The sequence below is a fragment of the Papaver somniferum genome, chromosome 4 (genome assembly GCF_003573695.1).
Source record: "Papaver somniferum cultivar HN1 chromosome 4, ASM357369v1, whole genome shotgun sequence".
Lineage (NCBI taxonomy): Eukaryota > Viridiplantae > Streptophyta > Magnoliopsida > Ranunculales > Papaveraceae > Papaver > Papaver somniferum.
Genome location: NC_039361.1, coordinates 160,178,703 through 160,198,770, shown reverse-complemented (window position 1 = coordinate 160,198,770; position 20,068 = coordinate 160,178,703). Strand labels below are relative to the sequence as shown.

At 37.1% G+C, this 20,068-nt stretch overlaps 1 protein-coding gene across 1 annotated transcript; it reads right to left on the bottom strand.

The window, feature by feature from the left end:
- Positions 1-474: 474 nt before the first annotated feature.
- Positions 475-8,221, bottom strand: LOC113271748 (transcription factor MYB64-like). The gene is made up of 10 exons (XM_026521650.1): positions 7,739-8,221; positions 7,587-7,635; positions 7,096-7,153; positions 6,630-6,724; positions 6,439-6,542; positions 6,175-6,303; positions 4,200-5,973; positions 3,910-4,038; positions 3,403-3,503; positions 475-859 (listed from the first exon to the last, which is right to left on the bottom strand). The coding sequence occupies exons 1-7, from the start codon at positions 7,816-7,818 to the stop codon at positions 4,707-4,709; spliced, it is 1,782 nt and encodes a 593-aa protein (XP_026377435.1). The 5' UTR covers positions 7,819-8,221; the 3' UTR covers positions 475-859; positions 3,403-3,503; positions 3,910-4,038; positions 4,200-4,706.
- Positions 8,222-20,068: the final 11,847 nt, after the last annotated feature.

The window sequence follows — 20,068 nt, the reverse complement described above, 5'->3', positions numbered from 1 at the left end:
CTCATTGCCAAACAAAGCACATGAAGCTCATTGTCTCGATATGTATTTACATCACCTCAAGTTAGAGGAGATTTTTTGGGCCCAAAAATCTAGAGTTCGGTGGAGATTTTTCCACTTATCTACTATTACTAGCAGACACGGAAACAAGATTTTTGCTCTCAAGTCTAGTAATGGTGAATGGGTGTTTAACGAGGATGAGCTTGAATCCATGATCACTGCTCATTTTAAGCAGTTATTTATGGATCCTTCCCCTTCCACAGCTTTTGATTTGGGGAAATTCATTTACCCAATTATTACGGGAGTCCCTCAGCTTCTACGCAGATGACAGTGTTGTGTTCCTGGAGGAGAGACATTTTGGACTGTTATTGTCTATGGTCGGGTCAACATATTAATTATCAAAAGTCGAGTGTTTTTTTCTTTCTTTCTAAAAAGGTTCCCAATCCAAGAGGCTGGTTCGTAATATGGCTAGAGGTCTCGGTATGAAGAAGATTATTACTCACCCTGGAAAATATTTAGGGTGTAATCTACAATGGGGTCGATCAAAAAATAGTGATTTTCTGGATTACATGGTCAAAGTGACAAACAAATTACAAGGTTGGAAGTTAGCTTCTCTTAACTTTGGAGGGAGAGATGTTCTCATCAAATCTGTGTTAGATCCTCCTTTGAACCATCTCATGTCAACCCTGTCTGTTCCCAAAGGCGTGTTAACAAAATCGTTCTTCTTCATTGCTGTAATTACACCTTTGTTGTCATTGTAAAACTTTACTGGCTGTTGTCCATACTGTCTGGACCAATCTGCTGCTGCCCTACATGCTCTGGACTCTGCCTCATCTGAACTTGAGCACCAGCCACTTTCCTCCTGCAAATTCACACACACAACCAAACTGATTAAGTTGAACAACTCCATAAGCAAATTTTTTAGATTTGGAATCAAAAGCTGCATCAAAGAAAATGTGTGCAGTATGTTCAGCCGAAACAGGAGAAGCAAAAGTGGTGACATAACAAGCACCCAGACGCCAACATTCACATTTAGATGTAGCTGAAGTGGAAATAGATAATGTAGTAGGTTTACATTGCAACTGTTGAAAATCTCTAGGTATACAGTAAATAAGAGGAAGAGGATTACGTTTAACATTTTGGAAAACTTGACATCTATATTTCCAAATAAACCATAAAATATAAGCAATCATGTCTCTGTTATCTTTATCACACAACCAACTGACACACCATTCAACAAAAGAGATATTATGTGCTTGATAGAAAAACGGAGATAGAGAAATACCTCTTCATACTGCTTCAACAAAGATACCTTCAGTAAATAAATGATCTACAGTTTCCCTTACTAATGAATTACATAAAGAACAAGTTTTATTCATATGGTTAAATCGTCCTACAATTGTCTTAAAACAACCAACTAATGCTTTCCATAAGAAAAACCTGACTCTAGGCGTAACACTTGAATTCCAAAATCCATACCAAGGAACTTTAGAAGTAGTAGCAGATCTATGAGCAAGATAATTGTAAGCCATTTTAACAGACACCACACCATTTTTCTGTACCTAGCCATTTAATAGAGTCTGATCTAGATGAATCAGGTTCGAGAACCTTAATAGAGTTAATAGAACTATCATCAAACAAGGTATATATCAAAGGGAAATTCCATTGACCTTCCTGAGTAATAATGTCAGAAACTTTTTGGCTAGTATCAACTGACACGTCAGACTTAGGAACAGGACAAGTTCCATTGGGTAACCAAGAGTCAGTCCAAAGATGAATAGAAGTACCATCTCCTATTGCCCAACAATGATTTAACTTAATCACGTCAATGACTCTACAGATACTAGTCCAGATCCAAGACTTAACTGTTTTTTTCTTATGATGCATTGGATCATTTTTTGGAAAATATTTCAAGATTTTACACCATAATTGATCAGGATTAGTAATAAGCCTCCAGGCTAGACGAGTGAGTAATGCAAGATTAAATTTACGAGGATTACCAAACCTAAACCTCCACTAGCTTTACACTTGCACATAAAACTCCAAGCTTTAATGTAATTTCCTTAAGATCCTTCTCTACGTTTCCACCAAAAAACCCTTTGCAAAGCATTTAACCTATCTAAGGTTTTATTAGGTAAGGCTAAGCACATCATCTGATACATCGGCATTACGCTACTGACAGAAGCAATTAGAACGGCTCTACCAGCCTGAGAGAGCAACTGAGCTTTCCAACCCTTGATTCTTTGTAAACTTTATCTAACATATGTTGATGATTAAAGCTCTTTGCTCTATGAAAAAATAGAGGAGTACCCAGATATTTATCAATTTTTTTGATTCTACCGATCTTAAGTATTCTAGCTAAAATTTTACAATGTATATTATGAACACCTTTACATAAGTAAGTACCTGACTTTTGATAGTTAATTGTCTAACCAGATGAATTACAAAAGATGTTAAGAAGATCTAATAAATTCCTAGCTTGAGAAATAATAGCAGTTGTGAATAGGAAATTGGCTTATCACATGAGGAAATCCCAATTTAAAAAAAAAAAAAAAAAATCACTCAAGGTATGCAAAGCTTTATGGTGACTAGATTCTATCCCTACTTACTTCATATATTATTTGTATACTCTTCCCACCAACCTAATTAATAATCTCCATATTTATTCACATATTCCGAATGCTTCCGCATTTCACTTAAATGAGCCTCACTCTTTATATCTTCTGATGTTCAAGAGTTTGATGTAGAGGAAAAAGGCCGATAAGTTTATGGATCTGTTTCACAAGGCCAAGCCTGTGTCCAGCACGAGGAAAGCCTCGCTAAGTAATGTTTGAAGTTTTACATATTCCATTAGTACTCCAGAAGTTTCTTTGTAATTAGTTGAGTAAATTAAGTTTTTTGGTGAACGTAACCTACAGGAAAACACATCTTTCTCAATTTTAGAGAGCAAATTATTTTGTTACTAAGTAAGTTTAAAAGTTGTTCTAGACCAGTTTAACATTCCTCTGTACTGATAGGGTAACAACACAATCGAAGTGCCAATAATATATATGAGACAAAAGAGAAACATTTTTATTTAGTTTTTGATCACCAAGGTAGAGAGATACATTGTTATCGATTAGACGAAGATGACTTAGCCGAGATACTACAACTGCTATCCTCCTTAGAAATCATAAAAACTTGAAGGGGAATGTTTGTTCTTGAAACAACAAAACTCGGTTTTAGCTGCAGGCATACCAACCCGAACTATATGAAGACCCATTAGAACGAAACTCGTCGACAAACACTAAACAAAACCTAAACTAAAACTCAGCCATAAACTAGAAATGCCCCGCATTTTTTAATAAAGAAATTCAACCATTGAAAATGGAAAAACAAAAAGAAAGAAGTGAGAAAATTAAGTACCTGGACAGTTGATGGCAGAAATCGAAGAAGAGGAAAGACGAGTGATTCAGAAAAAGATATGACGAGTTAATTAAAACTATCGCCCGCCAAAAATAGAGAGCCTAATTAAGAAACAGATTTGACAGTTAGTAACATTCCAAAATCGATTGAGTTCGGATGAACAAGTTATAAACACTGATATAGATAATAAAACAGATGATACAACTTTCATACAGAAAACATGTTGGTAAAGTAAACATCCGTAAGAATAGTACCAAAAGATTTCAGTAACATTTTTCTAATCATCAACAAGGAAACTTCTACCTATATACATCAAAAAAAGCTCAAAACAGGTTGGGGAACATTGATATGCATAATACAGCGCCGCTATAATACATACACATTGCACCCAATTCCTTACTAATAAATCTGAACATGAAATCGTGAGGTCAAAGTTTAATTAAGGTCCGATCAACACAAGGACATTATATGAAACGGAAAACAGTTAGAATGTGTCAGAAGGCGCACCAATGATCAATTCATACGCAGTTATTGTTTTCGGTCGCTGCAGGTTACTGTTCCAAATTACTGTATTGAGGTTTCAGTTTTTATACTGAGATATCTTCACCCTCCATATTTGTGATTGACTTCAAATGGCTACATTCAGAAGAAAGGAGGAGAAGAAAACGATCAAAATAAGATGAAAAAAATTACACAAATAATGCTGAAGGAAAGACTTCTTCAGTCCGGTTTCTCAATCACTAAAGCCATGTTTAAACCCAGAAACTACTTATAGTTTTTCACCAGAAACTACTTACAGTTTTTCAACTAGGTCAAGCACATCATCATTGTTCGTGAAAAACTCTCGTTAAGATAAGCCTGAATTTGATGATTTGGATTGGCCATCATTAATGAAAATGCCATTAAATGTGAACTCCAGATGTTTTTGCCTTAATTTGTGTGGATGAGCCTTTCTAGTATAAAACAGCCTTACAGTGCTATTACTACGATGAGCAGAATTGTCAGTCGCTGATCCAGGCTTATCCACGCTATAATCCAGTTGCTTCTTTAGAGACACAGAAATGTTAAACATGATTTTGCTTAAACCATGTGTACGAGCCTTCACATTATAAAACATCTCGGACTGTTCTTGCCTGAATCTATCTATTATCATGACAAACAGAATTTTCACTCTTCAGACTCACATCGACTGATCCAGAATTTTCCTCCGAAATATCTATTTTCTTTATTTCGAGAGACTGCAGTCCTTCATCCATCACTTCATCCATATACATTTGCTTCTCCAAAAACTCAAAAACATCTGATTAGTTTTGCCTTAAACCATAAGCCTTCCTAGTATAAAACAGCCTAATAGTGCTATTTTCATGACAAGAAGTATTTTGATTCTCCAAATTCACAACCATTGATGCAGGCTTTTCCTTGCTATTATCAGCTTTTTCCAATTCGAGTGAATGCGAACTTTCTTCATCTTGTACCTGCTTTATATGTTCATTTCTATTCCGAGTTCCAGTAGCTTGTCTCTTTCTTTTACTTAATATGGATGGAAGGTTTGAGAAGTTCTGAGCAGCATCCTTCAATACAGATTTTACCCTCTGACTAACCAAATTGTTAATACATGCTGGAGGTACGCAAACGGTAGATGACGAAACTGAGGTTAAGCCCGACGTTTCTTGATTAAAAGAACCAGTGACTGGAACAGAAATTGGCGACGGTGTTCCAACAATGCTTCTCTCGATATCAGCAATGCTTCTATACTTGACCAAGTTTGATTTTGAATTCGATCTGCCAAATCCATGTTCTGATGCCAGTTGCCTGCATCCTCGGCCAAGTGAGTTACTTGAGTCGGTTGCTAGTACACCTGCTGGATCCTCCGTATCTAAGAATTCTGGGGTCGAGGGCTCTACCAGATCCATGTGATTCTCATCAACATTATAGAAGTCTTCATTTCCCAAGGAACACTGGGTACCGGCATAAAATCCTTCATTGTTACGTCCATTCATCTTCCCTGCAACTGGGGATATTGATATCTGTAGGGCGTAATCCTCAGTTTTCAGAATTGTATCAGCTGGTGGTAATTGTCCAGTAGATAGATGGAAACCAAAGTTCTCCATTAAAGAGTTATTCCAGGGATTCTTTACTGTGTCTCCATTTCCTAAGCAACTTCGAGTAGCGGCGCTAAACCCTTTATCATTACATACTGCAGAGTTTCCAACAACTAATGATTTGGTTTTTTTGGCATAATCTCCCCTCATATTCAGAACTGAACCAACTGATGGCGATTGTTCAGTAGATAGGTCGGAATCCAATATGGCATTATCTTCCCCCGTCGTCAGAACTGAACCAAATGATGGCAATCTCTCAGTAGATAGATGGGTATCTAGGTTTTTCTGCAAAGGGGCATTGCAGAGATTTCTTATGGAGTTCTCATTTCCCAAGCAACTTTCGGCACTGGCATTTAACCCTTTATCTTCCCCCGTCTTCAGATCTGGTGGGAACTGTTCGGCGGATAGGTAGAAATCTAACTTATTCTTCAGAGAGCACTTCCACAGACACTTTATTGCGTTTTCAGTCCTGGATACACATAAGCACACATGCTTAAAAGAATATAAATGTACCAAAAGAACAACTTATCTTATAATATTAAATGGCTCAATTAAAAGCAACTTGTTGGATAACCGTCAATTTGCAAAGGAGTACTTCTCCTTAAGAGTTGAATTGTTGTTTTATAGACAATTCCACATTCCCCAACAATTCAAAAGCAAGGACCAGTACCTTCCGGGTAAAAGCTTTGCTATTTCTACCCATTGATTCCCATAAATCTGTTGGGCCTTCACAATTGCAAGTTTTTCATATTCAGTCCAAGCATCCTTTTTAATCGTTGGGTCTAAATAGTTGAACCATCTGGAAAAGGGCAAAAATTAGTTTCCATGGGCCATGGCAAAACACATGCAGACATTATCTGAAAGCGGGCAATAAAAAATCAGTTACTTACAAACACAACCTAGTGGAAATTTTATTAGTACTCATTAAGGTTACCTTTCACGGCATTGCTTTCCCATGCGACCTGGCATGGATTTTTCTACGACAGACCATTTTATAGGTCCATACTCGGATACCAGCTCAATGAGTTTCCTATCTTCCTGGGAAAAATAAGATAAAGCAGGAGTTATGTTAGTTAAAGGATATAAGGGAACTGATAGAAATAAAATTGGACTTGGGAACCACACCTCCGGGGTCCATGTTCCCTTATTTACGTTGGGGTTGAGAACCTTTTTCCATCGATTCAGACATTGCACAGCCGTTTTATCAGGTAAACCTGAAGCTGCATACATAGATTAACATAAGATACTGCTCCCATGTGTTAGCTATTCCGCATTTGAACCAGCCTAGCGTGAACTTACCGATTTGAAAAAATTAATCAGCTCTGCCTTTAAATTGGAAAAGTAATAAAAATGCATAAACACCCTCATTAGCTATTCCACTCAAACAAAAGCTTCTAGTGATTATAAATGAAAATCAGGATTAAGTGCACAGTCACATTAAACTAAATTCGGAGCATGTGTCTACTAGTGTATATACAACTCTCATCCAGAAACCTGTAGTAGTCATATTTTCCGAGTCTTTGGCAACTAAAGTAGCTGCATGAATATTAGAGTAAAATAGAGAAGAAAAACAAAAATGGAAAAGACAAACCTATTATCTTCCAATTTTGTCCCCTGTAAGCTTCAACACTTCTTCTCAAATAGTCATCCTGTAATAACAAGCTCAAATTTAGCTCCAAAAATCATATAATTAAGAATCCACAAACCGCAGTGTAACTACGAAGGCAGATGTACCAAACAAATGACTCAATTGTGCACAAATACAACGAAAAGTTTCAAGCACATCCACTATACCATAATGCATGTAAGTATATAACTCAAATTTAGCTCCAACGATTACATAGTTAAGAATCCCAAACCTCAATATATCTACAAAGGCAAATATACCATATCTACAAAGGCAAATATACCAAACAAATGACTTAATTGCGCACAAATACAATGACAAGCTCAAGCACCCCAGTAGACCATGATGCATATAACTCAATTTACACAGTCACCACAGAGCCCATACACACTACAAATGACTCATTTCTGCACAAATATCAGAAATTCAAAAAGAAAAGAAAAAGGACTCGTCACCTCTTCAGCAGTCCAACCGCCCTTTCGACACCTTACCGGACCGATTCTCCTACATACTCAACAACACAGCAATCAAATCACCACCATACAATCATGCATCTCTAATTAACAAAAACCGAAAAGAAAATGAGAAACATAGCATTAACTATTACCGTTTAGCCTCCTCCTCCTCGGACATATTTGATTCTTTATTTTCAGAACAATAAGGTATCTCAATTTCAGCTTCGGCCATAAATAATAATAACCCTTCTTCTAAATGAAAACCCCTCGTCAAAACCCTAAATCAAATGAAAACCCCGCTCAAACTATTTTTTCGAAACTGGGACGGCGAGAATGAAACTTGAAGAGAACAGAGAAGAGTAAAAACGATCGGCGGGAATTGAATTTGGGGAAAGAGATCTGATGGAGAGGTTATGTGGAATAAGAGAGAGTGGAATTTGATAATTCCGGCCGTTCGTAAAACCTAAAAATGGCTGTGAGGGTAAATAAGAGAAACACCAGATCGAAGCCCTTATCTTGGCTACCCCGTTGAGGCTGACAAGCCAAGATTGCTAATACAACAAGTCTACACTCACCGAAAAGATGCACCGTGATTTACATCCGGGTGAGACAAACTCAAACACCATCCCCTTATTTTCCTCTGATGGGCTCCCAGGGTTGTGAGAGTCGGTGCAAATCACGATGTAGAATCACGATATGTGTATCACGATTGTTTGCTAACAGGGGTACCAAATTGCTTGAGAGTGTCATATTATATATAAGATAAAACTATCATTTACCTTTGGGTACATCCCCAAACAAATTGGCACCCCTATTAGCAGTCTTGCTGATAAGCTAGCCAAATGGAGCCATGTTAAGAAAGGTTTTTCTTTTCTTTTTTGTGGGAATGTTACGAGGGATGGGATCTATTAACAAACGGTTTTGACAAAACTCATCAACCGTAGGATCCTTAATATCCGACAGCCTAAATTTCTGATAACTAGGCACAAAATATCTTTTTGATTTGTATTTGGTTGTGAAAAAATTATCTTTAGGAATGAAACTAAACCTAATGCAATCCCTACTTATCTTCTACCGGCAAACTTGAGTATCCTTCATGCCAATAAAATACATGACGCCGATTTACTTATGTTTGATTAATCATAATTTATAATTTTCTTACTTTTATCAATTGTGTATAAAACCCTTAACTAGGAATTGATTACGTACTTATGTTCGACCATCACTAGGTATATATTAGAGCTTGACTTTAAGGGGAAGTCAATCAAAATTTTATGTAATTTTTTATTTTTATTTTGTTATGAACGTGATGATCGAAATATGAATCTTGAGTTTTGGACAATAGGATTGCTCAACAAAAATTATCATCAAACACTATCTACACTTCCGAATCACTCAAAGTTTCTTCCGATTAAATATATAACGTTTTAATCATTTCGTTTAGGGTTATAGTTTTCAACAAAAGAAGATTGAGGAGAGCAGAGATTTAGAAGAAGGTGACGGTCTGACGAGATATAATGAATTTTAATTTATATTCCTTATCTTAATTCACCAAACACAACCCAAAACAAAAAATCGTGTTGTGTAATCAAAGATAGTAGCCGTCGGATACATAAGATCATGCGGTTAGAATTTTTTGTTAAAAGTGTTTATCAAATAATTTTGTTAGTCGATCCCAAATACCTTTATAAAGAACTTTATGAGTCAACGAACTCCATGGAGGCGTAAAAAAAATTTGTCTTTTGCAGTCAATTTGAGAAAGTTGCTTCCAATTTTGGAGGCAACTTGAGAAAGTTGTTTTTACTTTTTGGAATCAACTAGCACAAGTTACTTCCAGTGAGGAGTATCTTTTAAATTGAATAAAATTATTTTAAAAGGTGGATTTTGAGAGGTATTTAAATAATGTTCCTTTTTTTTGTGGTTAGGCCAAGGGTTTTGTGGTCAGGCCAAGTATTATGGTTGGGCAATTCGCTTAGCTATTGCTTAACTGTACCCAAAAAAAAAACAGTGAAGGTGTACCAAAAAGCAAGAAAAAGTGCATGTCGGTCATTTATGTTAATTGATTCAGTTATTAAAAGAATTAGCATGGAGTTCCTTGTCTGTAGATACGGAATCCAGGCAGGGCTGAATGAAATGAACCTATTTCTACCTAATAATGGGGGAGGGGCATTGCTTGGTTAACATACATGGAAACTCAGTTTGCGTGTAAACGATGTAAAATGGAAACTTAGTTTCCGTGTTTTTTTTCCCAAATTTTATTCGAATAGATTTAGATAAATATTATTTATGGATAAAAAAAGAGAAAAGTTGGGGATATAATTGGAAAAAAGGAATTTTAATAAAACAAAAGAGTTAAAAGTGATGTGAAAATTAAGAATAAAAATAGGTTAGTACCGAAAATTTGAATGTGAAAACTCAATATTCGTTCATAAAGTCACGAAAATTGAGTAGTAGTTGGATTTCGCTGTCAGCAAGACTGACCCACTTTTTTTTAGCAAAGCAAAATGGCCACATTAATGTCAAACGAAGGACCACAATAATTGGATTTCGTTGTACTTAAGCTATAGCCAAGCGCAAACACCAACCATAGTGTTTGGCCTTAATGATCAGAATCTTATTTTGAAATGTGAAGTCGTAGAAAGAATGGTAAAGAGTCAAGAGTCTTGAATGCACTAATAATATTGGTACTATCCTTTATGTAAATGTAAAGTCGTGGAAAGAATGGTAAATGGTCAAGAGTCTTGAAGGCACTAATAATATTGGTATTGGCCTTTATGTGACTGATTCTACGGAAAGTTATCAAATCTACATAACAGTCACATGACTAGCAAGGACTGCTAAAAAGATGAAATCTTAACCATCTTTGAAGAGGCTAACCGGGCAATCAGCAAAGACATAGTTGATGTATTGAAGTTTGCATCTGCACTGGTGCAATGGCCTATGTTTTCCTATTTAAAGAATAAATCTAACCAGATTAGCTGGTCAAGTAGTTATATTTTAGATGATTGTCTTCATTTATCAAACAATTTTAATTTTTTTAAAGTCCAACATGTTATAAGAATATTTTTATTTTTATGTTTATTAGTGGCTGATAAAACAACCAAATTCGGCAAAGAATAAACTCTTGTAGGGAATGAATAGCCATTTTACCCACTTACCCCCACAAAATGTAATTTTTAAGTATTTTTTATGAAATCTCTTTTTAAATAAAAAAAAATTAACTAATGTTGTTTGTTGAGTATACCAAGAAGGAGTAGATGTGATAGTGGGGGCAACTAAACCAAGTTTGTTCAATTTGACCCCTCATTTTCTAAAGTGGAGAATCAATTTAGGTCACCCATGTGGATTGACAGAAAAAAAATACCCATTACCATAAGAACTGCCCTTACGATGTATAATCCTTAATTTTAATGGATTATTCTTTTAATTAAAGACAAAAAATATCTACTATTATATAGGACATTGTCGTTATTGTAAGGAAACCTAGTACAAGATGAGATCGTGTATCGAAAATTGTTCCTAGCGCCATTACTACGAAGCCTACCCATAAAAAAGGGGTAGAAATCCTGAAACCAATACACTACGATGCATGGAACTAAGTGGAGCATATTTTCTAGCCCATAAAGCGAAATCCCAGGAGTATCAGTGGACGTATACACTTCAAAGAGATGTATGTAACACAGAGGTGCAAGAAATGCAAAAGATTTGCTAAGAGGATTAAACACCAGCAACAAATCTTATTTCCTTCCGCATCTCATAGCTATTTGTTAGATAAATGCTCGATTGAACCCACTAGCATTGGTATATCAAGTTAGTTTTAAATATAGATGACAAAACACATTCTTGATTTAGTTTACTAAAGTTAGTTTCAGACTAGATTATGTTTAAGAAAGAAAGTATTAAATCAAAGTTATCCTTGAAGAATACATGAATACATATTGGAGAACTCATTAAAGGTTGGTAGCAAAATCTTGATTTTCTTGTTTATTCTAACTTTCTATCTATCGAAACAAGTTCTCGCTCGGTGGAACAATTCGTACGACGGTAAATATATTTTATATATACACTCAAGGATATTTGAGCTCATGACTTTTGTAAGATTGACCTTTATCACTAGAAAGGTCCTCTTGTAGCAAATCAGAATACGAACGGAACGATCCAAAAATCACTCAATTCCGAATTATAACGAAGTTATGAGTGATTTATTAAAGCAACGCTTATAAGTGTGGCTAAGGTTGATTTCTGATGAGTGCTAAAAAGTGCATATTTCTATATATTTTTCTTGGCATTTAACTCATCTCTTGTGCATTAATTCTACATTTTATCCCATATTCTGTGTTTTCGTTGTTTTCAAGAATAAATACTTTTCTTAATTAATTTTGCATTTTTAGGTACTAAATAAAGCCTGGTTAACTCACGGAGCAAAAAGAGCAAATGAACGGCAAAGACTCCCGCTAGGAGGAAGCGAAGAATGATGTTTGCAAGAGCCGGATCAACTAGAAGTGGGCTTGAAGAGGAAGAATTGTTCTTAAAGAAGATATGGGCTTGGCATACCCAAGGCCCAAAACCCTTACCCAAATCCATTTCCATTATCCATACCCATTTCCATGAGAGCCGTCAGATTGGATCCATCTTGTCATCCAACGGTCGCCTCATCATTGTGCATCAAAATCCGAAGCTCCTGTCAAACACCATAGTACCTAACTCCATCTGAAGCCGTCAATTTTGTTGTATCTCATAATCCAACGGTCGATACATACCTCTCCATCGTAGCCGTTCGATTCAATCTATATGGGATCATCCAACGCTCTTTACTCGATGTTCATCAAAGTTCGCTATCCCCGCTTCCCACCCTAGCAACCGAACACCTACACCCCAAACAAACAGACCCTAATCTCATTATCCATCGAGCTCTCTTCTCCCCAAATTCACTGCAACAGCCATCCCCCAACAGACCTGCAACTTCTTCCACCTTCATCTCGAACACCACCACTACCACCTTCCCCCGACAAACTCAGTATTCCATCACCACCCTTGTCTCTTCCTTTCTCGTCTATAGCATCGAGTCCTGATGCTACAAACTCGACAGTGAGAGAAGCTAGGGTTCACAGAAGTCTAGGGCTAGGCCAACAGCGCAACAAGAGCTAGAGGAGGAGCAGAAGAACATCAAAAAGCATGGGTCGAAGCCAATTTACACATGGGTATGTCGAATTTGATTTTTCCCAAAATTTAGGGTTTGCAAATTTTAGGGTTTGGTGAAATTAGGGATTTTGTTGTAAACTATAAATAGGAACTGATGTAGGATGTTAAAATGGTTCTTGGGTCATCCGAGAAACCCCCTAATTGGGTTAATGTGATTTTTAAATCCAATGCATATCTTCTTCTTATCCACTGTTAATGTCTGTTGTGTTAGTGTTCAATGTTTTGTTAATGTTTAAGCTTCAAGTATGTTCTGTCATGTGTAGTTAACTTTCTTGTGCTATTTCATTATGTTCTAAATCACTGGTGCTAAGGTTGAGATGAAACCAATGCCACTGCTTGTTAGTTGAAATCATAGATATTGTTCTTGTTGTGCTAGAACTGTTTAGGATAAATTATCCTTCAGGATTGCTTACTCATCTAAGTGATTGATCTGCGGTTAGTTTGTTTTGTGAGAGGACAGCTAATACTAGGATTAGATAATTATCTTAGTGATACTAAACCATCCTCCTGAAACAACCCTTTGATGAGCAGCAGGCTTGAACCTTCACTGCCATCTAGATAGTCAGCAAGCCTAAAAGCTCACTGATATCTACACCAGGGACAAGAGTGATATTGAAATTGAGATTGCCTTAGCATAGGTTATTGGTGGATTCAAGACCTTAGTGTTTTACTTCTTTGTCACTGTTTTACTTAGAGAACTCACTGCTCATTGCTCACTGTTATTCATTGCCTTTGCTTCTTCGGCTCACTGCCACTGTCACTTAGTGTCACTGCTTAGCTTAGAGAATTAGCTTAGGAAATATTCAATCACACACCCAAGTCCCTGTGGAATGACCCTGTTCTTGCACACAAGCTACAACTGACCCTGTGCACTTGCAGGTATAACATGTAGGCTGCTTCATTGTCTTATTTTCTCACACTCTTAAAAGCCTACCAAGTTTTTGGCGCCGCTGCCGGGGACTTGGTGTCGTGTAGTGAAGTCTTTGCATCTTAGTATAAGCATTTAGTGCATCATAACTTGCATTTTCATCTTTGCATAATTTTTCATCTTTGCATCATTTTCCCTTGCTGTTCTTGCTGTTCTTGACAGCTTCTGTTGAGCTTTCCAGGTGCTCCTGTTGCTGTGCTGTTGTGACTCTGTTTTGCTTGGCTGAGCCCTTGCTGTTGCTGCTGATTGAGTTGCAGCTGGGCCTGCCACTTGCTGCTACTTTCTTCCTCTTTCCTGTTGGTGCTGCCAGCCTCTGCTGCTGCCAAGACTACTGCTGTAGCTTTTGTGGTGCTCCTGCTTGTGCTGCCTCTGCTGTTGCTGGTGAACTGGTGGAACTGAGGCTATTAGTTTCCCTGTTCCTGCCTGCTGCTGCCTTCTGCACCTGTTGCTGTGTGACCTGACCCAAAGCCTGCTGTTGTGCTGCTGCTGCTGATCTGCTCCTGCTGCTAGGCCTGAAGTGGTGCTGCTGCCATTCATAAGCCAAGCCCAACTGGGCCTCAACAAAGACAAAAGCTTAGGATGATCCAAAGCCCAACTGGGCTTTTGCAACCAAACTGAGCAGCTGGGCTGTGCTTAAGCAAGTAAGCCTAAACCCATTAAGAGAACCCAACCTGTGGGCTTCCATTTTTAATTTGTGGGCTTGTAATAATTTTTTCCATTTTTCTGTTGGGCTTGTAATCTTAATTACTTATGGGCTTGTTTGTTTAATTGCTTGTGGGCTTGTGGTGTTAGATTGATTTGGGCCTGTAGTTTTAAATTAGAAAAACTGAACTTTTGAAAGCCCAACTGGGCCTCAGACCAAACAAGCAACAGTTAGGCTATTTCAAAAGCTACATTGGGCTTCAGTTTGCATACACATTGTGGGCTTAGTTCACCTTCCCTTGGCAAAGCAATTTCTCCAACCAATGTGGGCTTGCTCCCAACACTAAAACCAAAAATTTTGCTCCCAATTAAAAACCAAACTTTCTACCTCTTTAAAACCAAATTTGCTCCCATCAAAACCAAAAGCTCCCAAATGGGATTTGTCTTCAAAGTCTAAAACCAAAGTTTTCAAAACCCAATAAACCAAAGTGTTTTCTTTTCCCATTAGGTCCAAATTTTTTAAAACCCATTAAAAACCAAATTTCTTTTTCCAAAACCCGACAAAACCAAATGTTACCCATAAAAACCAAATTTTTCCCAAGAATCCAAACCCATTAAAAAACCAAATTTTGGGCTTTGTAACATAGTTACTTAGCTTTTGAGCCAAATCATGTCTGGATCTTGGTCTACAGTTGGGGAATACAACAAATCCCTTAGAGAACTTGCGTATGGACATACTCCACGTTATGAACCTCCCATAGACCATGATGTCAATAGTTATAGGAATTATTATGGACATTTTCAAAGTCCCGAGCCTCAATACAGGAACCCTAATAACTATTCACACATGCATCATTCACCACAACGTGAAAATGAACATTTTGCTAGTTCCTCAATCACACAATCATCACTGATCGATCAATTAGAAGCTCGAATCACAGCTTTAGAAATGCAATCACATGAGGAATCTGTCACATCTAATTTTCTTAGGCAACCTGAAATCTATGCATGTCCCGCATGTGGTAGTTTAGACCACCCTGTTGAGAATTGTCATATTTTGCATAATTTTAGGCAATCTAGAGAAAATCCAAGGTATGAAATGCCCATAAATTGTGAGAATGGTAGTCATTGGGACCATAATCAATCCTTTGAGGGTTGCGATCAATATTTTGTAAACCCTAATGACCATGCACACATGTACCATTCACCACAATTTGAACATGAAGAATTTTGTACTCCCATGAATTTAGACTCCACCACAGAAGCTTTAAGACTCAGTAAGCAAAACTTTGATAGATCTACATCACGAATTCATGCATATTTAGATCAGATTTTGCTTCACCTACAAAAGGAGGAAATTCATGAGGAAATGTATGTTGTCCCTAATGAAGTGTCTAGTCCCATTCATGTAAATGATGTTGAATACGAACCTAATTTAGAGGAACATGAATCGACTAATGACACCACCACTGTTAATGAGGACCAATATGCATGCTACCATGATGATGATTATGATGATATGTTAGAAGAACATGAAAATATTGTGGAACCTGTTGGTTCAATAACATATGGCTTCTCGCCCTTGACCTTCATGAATGTTGTTTTTTCTAATACTCATTGTAATTCATATGATTTTGATATTGACATGGGATTCATACAATTATTCTGTGAAGATGAGCATGACATAGGAATAGTTGAATCTTCTGTAGACACTAATGCTAATATGCATGAAAATATATTTGATGTGTCTGATTCTCTACCTAGGTCACATTGTGATATTTCTCCTGATTTGCCGATGCATGAGAATAAATTTGTTGATGATGTTGATGACTCTGATTGTGATCTTGCCAATTTGTTTGATGATTGTGAGCATGTTGTGACACTTGTAGAAGACTTAGGAGATGTTGATGTGATTAATAATGATGTGCCTATCGTTCTACATAAGTCACAATCTGATGGCCTTCCACCCAACCTAGATTTGGTTTGTACCCATATTGTCAAACCGACTTTTCTGAGAGTCCCTAATCTAGGTTTGGAACTGTGTGCTTCCCAAGTCCTCTTGGACTATTTTGCTTCTAAGTATAATACATTTGAGGAACCACAGTTGGAATTAACATGTTTGCCCGTCCCTAGCACAGTTCACTTTGAGTTAGACCTTGTACATGATGAACCCCCAAAACTGCGAGATTTTGTTTCCAAAATTTTATCCGTTGAAAAATCCAGGTTTGGGGGTAGATCATTTTGTTTCACAGTTTCACTTGCGTTTCTTTCCTGTTATATTTGTGTGAAGCTGTTGAAACCTCTACACTTTGTCTTTTGGGTTGATCCTCAACTCTTTAGATTGTTAGTGTATGGTGAATTTTTGTATATAATCCAGTAGATAAAATTTCTTAAAAACCTTTTTGTTCCTTTTGTATATATTTTGCTAATCCAATATGATCTCGGCTGACATATGTTGGATTCTTGCCTTGAATAACGGAGTTCTAATATTGCTTTCGCCGAAATCGGGTATTCTCTTTCCTTTTTCTCTACTCAACATGATCCTCTTCATATGTTGTATTATAATTTTGTTCATATTTTGAAACATTGAGGACAATGTTTAGTTTAGGTTTGGGGGTGAAAAGTAGATACTTTGATAATATGCCATAATTGAAAACAAGAACTCCTTCTTTTTGAAAAAAAAAAAAAATCAAAATAAAAAAATAAAAAATTGAAAAAAAAACATAAAAATGGAGCTCATTTACCTTGAAATGTTGACTCTTGTGCAAATGTATGTAAACATTAAGGATCTTAGTCTAGATATTTAGGCACCCTGATTCTAGCACAATTCACATAGTGATAAGAAACTTGCACGCGCACGATCTACCAATACATGTATAGCCTCATCTTGAGGTGTTCTGTCGGAAGTTTTAGTTGCCAATCACTTTAGAATACTGAACGAAACTTGACTAGCTTGTTCTTTGGTTGGTTGGGATAGAAGGTGGAGGTTACATTAAGAAAACAACCATCGAATTTAACTGGGTGCATCAAAAAGGGCTACCTCTTGCAAAGTGTCATGTAATTTTTTGTTTCCTTTTGTATATGTATCAAAAGTGTTTCCTTATCAAAAAAAAAAAAAAAAAAAAAAAAAAAAAAAAAAACGATGTATATATTCAGAAAAAAAAAAAATATCAGAAAAATACAAAAAAAATCAAGTATTTTTCAATTCCATCCTCTCTTGTTCCAAAAATAAAAGAGAGTAGTCAATGTAAATAAGAGTCATTTTGTTGTTTCATTGTAATAAGCAAGGAGGGTGTATGCCATTGATGTACAACGCGAGTAATTGTGAAACACCTCCTACTCATTCACAATTCTCGTAAAGTCCGGACAGCTAGCTATATTTCGACCTTGGTTCTTAGCCTGAGAAACTATCTCTTGGTGATTAGTAGTCATAACATCTGATCTTTCTTTACACATGTGTAGATACACTTTACACTCTTATCACATGTCTTTATTTGTTATCAGTGCTAGGATTGTGCCTTAGATAGCTAGATTGACATCTCCATTTTCCTGTGAGCTTCTACTGACTTGCACATGTCACATTTCATGGAATCTGAGCTTATATTTTGTCCTAGAACTTTGTAGGTACGTTCTAAGCAAACCTTCACGAGACTTCAACTCGTCCACTAGGGACACTTAGTGGTTTAAAAGGCTTAGTGCATACGCTAAATGCATTCGAGAGACCAGCGACAGTGGTATAGGTAGGATTTCCTTAGTTTTGTTTTACTTGAGGACAAGTAAAATTCAGGTTTGGGGGTATTTGATGAGTGCTAAAAAGTGCATATTTCTATATATTTTTCTTGGCATTTAACTCATCTCTTGTGCATTAATTCTACATTTTATCCCATATTCTGTGTTTTCGTTGTTTTCAAGAATAAATACTTTTCTTAATTAATTTTGCATTTTTAGGTACTAAATAAAGCCTGGTTAACTCACGGAGCAAAAAGAGCAAAGGAACGGCAAAGACTCCCGCTAGGAGGAAGCGAAGAATGATGTTTGCAAGAGCCGGATCAACTAGAAGTGGGCTTGAAGAGGAAGAATTGTTCTTAAAGAAGATATGGGCTTGGCATACCCAAGGCCCAAAACCCTTACCCAAATCCATTTCCATTATCCATACCCATTTCCATGAGAGCCGTCAGATTGGATCCATCTTGTCATCCAACGGTCGCGTCATCATTGTGCATCAAAATCCGAAGCTCCTGTCAAACACCATAGTACCTAACTCCATCTGAAGCCGTCAATTTTGTTGTATCTCATAATCCAACGGTCGCTATATACCTCTCCATCGTAGCCGTTCGATTCAATCTATATGGGATCATCCAACGCTCTTTACTTGATGTTCATCAAAGTTCGCTATCCCCGCTTCCCACCCTAGCAACCGAACACCTACACCCCAAACAAACAGACCCTAATCTCATTATCCATCGAGCTCTCTTCTCCCCAAATTCACTGCAACAGCCATCCCCCAACAGACCTGCAACTTCTTCCACCTTCATCTCGAACACCACCACTACCACCTTCCCCCGACAAACTCAGTATTCCATCACCACCCTTGTCTCTTCCTTTCTCGTCTGTAGCATCGAGTCCTGATGCTACAAACTCGACAGTGAGAGAAGCTAGGGTTCACAAAAGTCTAGGGCTAGGCCAACATCGCAACAAGATCTAGAGGAGGAGCAGAAGAACATCAAGAAGCATGGGTCGAAGCCAATTTACACATGGGTATGTCGAATTTGATTTTCCCCAAAATTTAGGGTTTGCAAATTTTAGGGTTTGGTGAAATTAGGGATTTTTTTGTAAACTATAAATAGGAACTGATGTAGGATGTTAAAATGGTTCTTGGGTCATCCGAGAAACCCCCTAATTGGGTTAATTTGATTTTTCAATCCAATGCATATCTTCTTCTTATCCACTGTTAATGTCTGTTGTGTTAGTGTTCAATGTTTTGTTAATGTTTAAGCTTCAAGTATGTTCTGTCATGTGTAGTTAACTTTCTTGTGCTATTTCATTATGTTCTAAATCACTGGTGCTAAGGTTGAGATGAAACCAATGCCACTGCTTGTTAGTTGAAATCATAGATATTGTTCTTGTTGTGCTAGAACTGTTTAGGATAAATTATCCTTCAGGATTGCTTACTCATCTAAGTGATTGATCTGCGGTTAGTTTGTTTTGTGAGAGGACAGCTAATACTAGGATTAGATAATTATCTTAGTGATACTAAACCATCCTCCTGAAACAAACCTTTGATGAGCAGCAGGCTTGAACCTTCACTGCCATCTAGATAGTCAGCAAGCCTAGAAGCTCACTGATATCTACACCAGGGACAAGAGTGATATTGAAATTGAGATTGCCTTAGCATAGGTTATTGGTGGATTCAAGACCTTAGTGTTTTACTTCTTTGTCACTGTTTTACTTAGTGAACTCACTGCTCATTGCTCACTATTATTCATTGCCTTTGCTTCTTTGGCTCACTGCCACTTACTGTCACTGCTTAGCTTAGAGAATTAGCTTAGGAAATCTTCAATCACACACCCAAGTCCCTGTGGAATGACCCTGTTCTTGCACACAAGCTACAACTGACCCTGTGCACTTGCAGGTATAACATGTAGGCTGCTTCATTGTCTTATTTTCTCACACTCTTAAAAGCCTACCAATTTCGTGAATAGAAAATTGT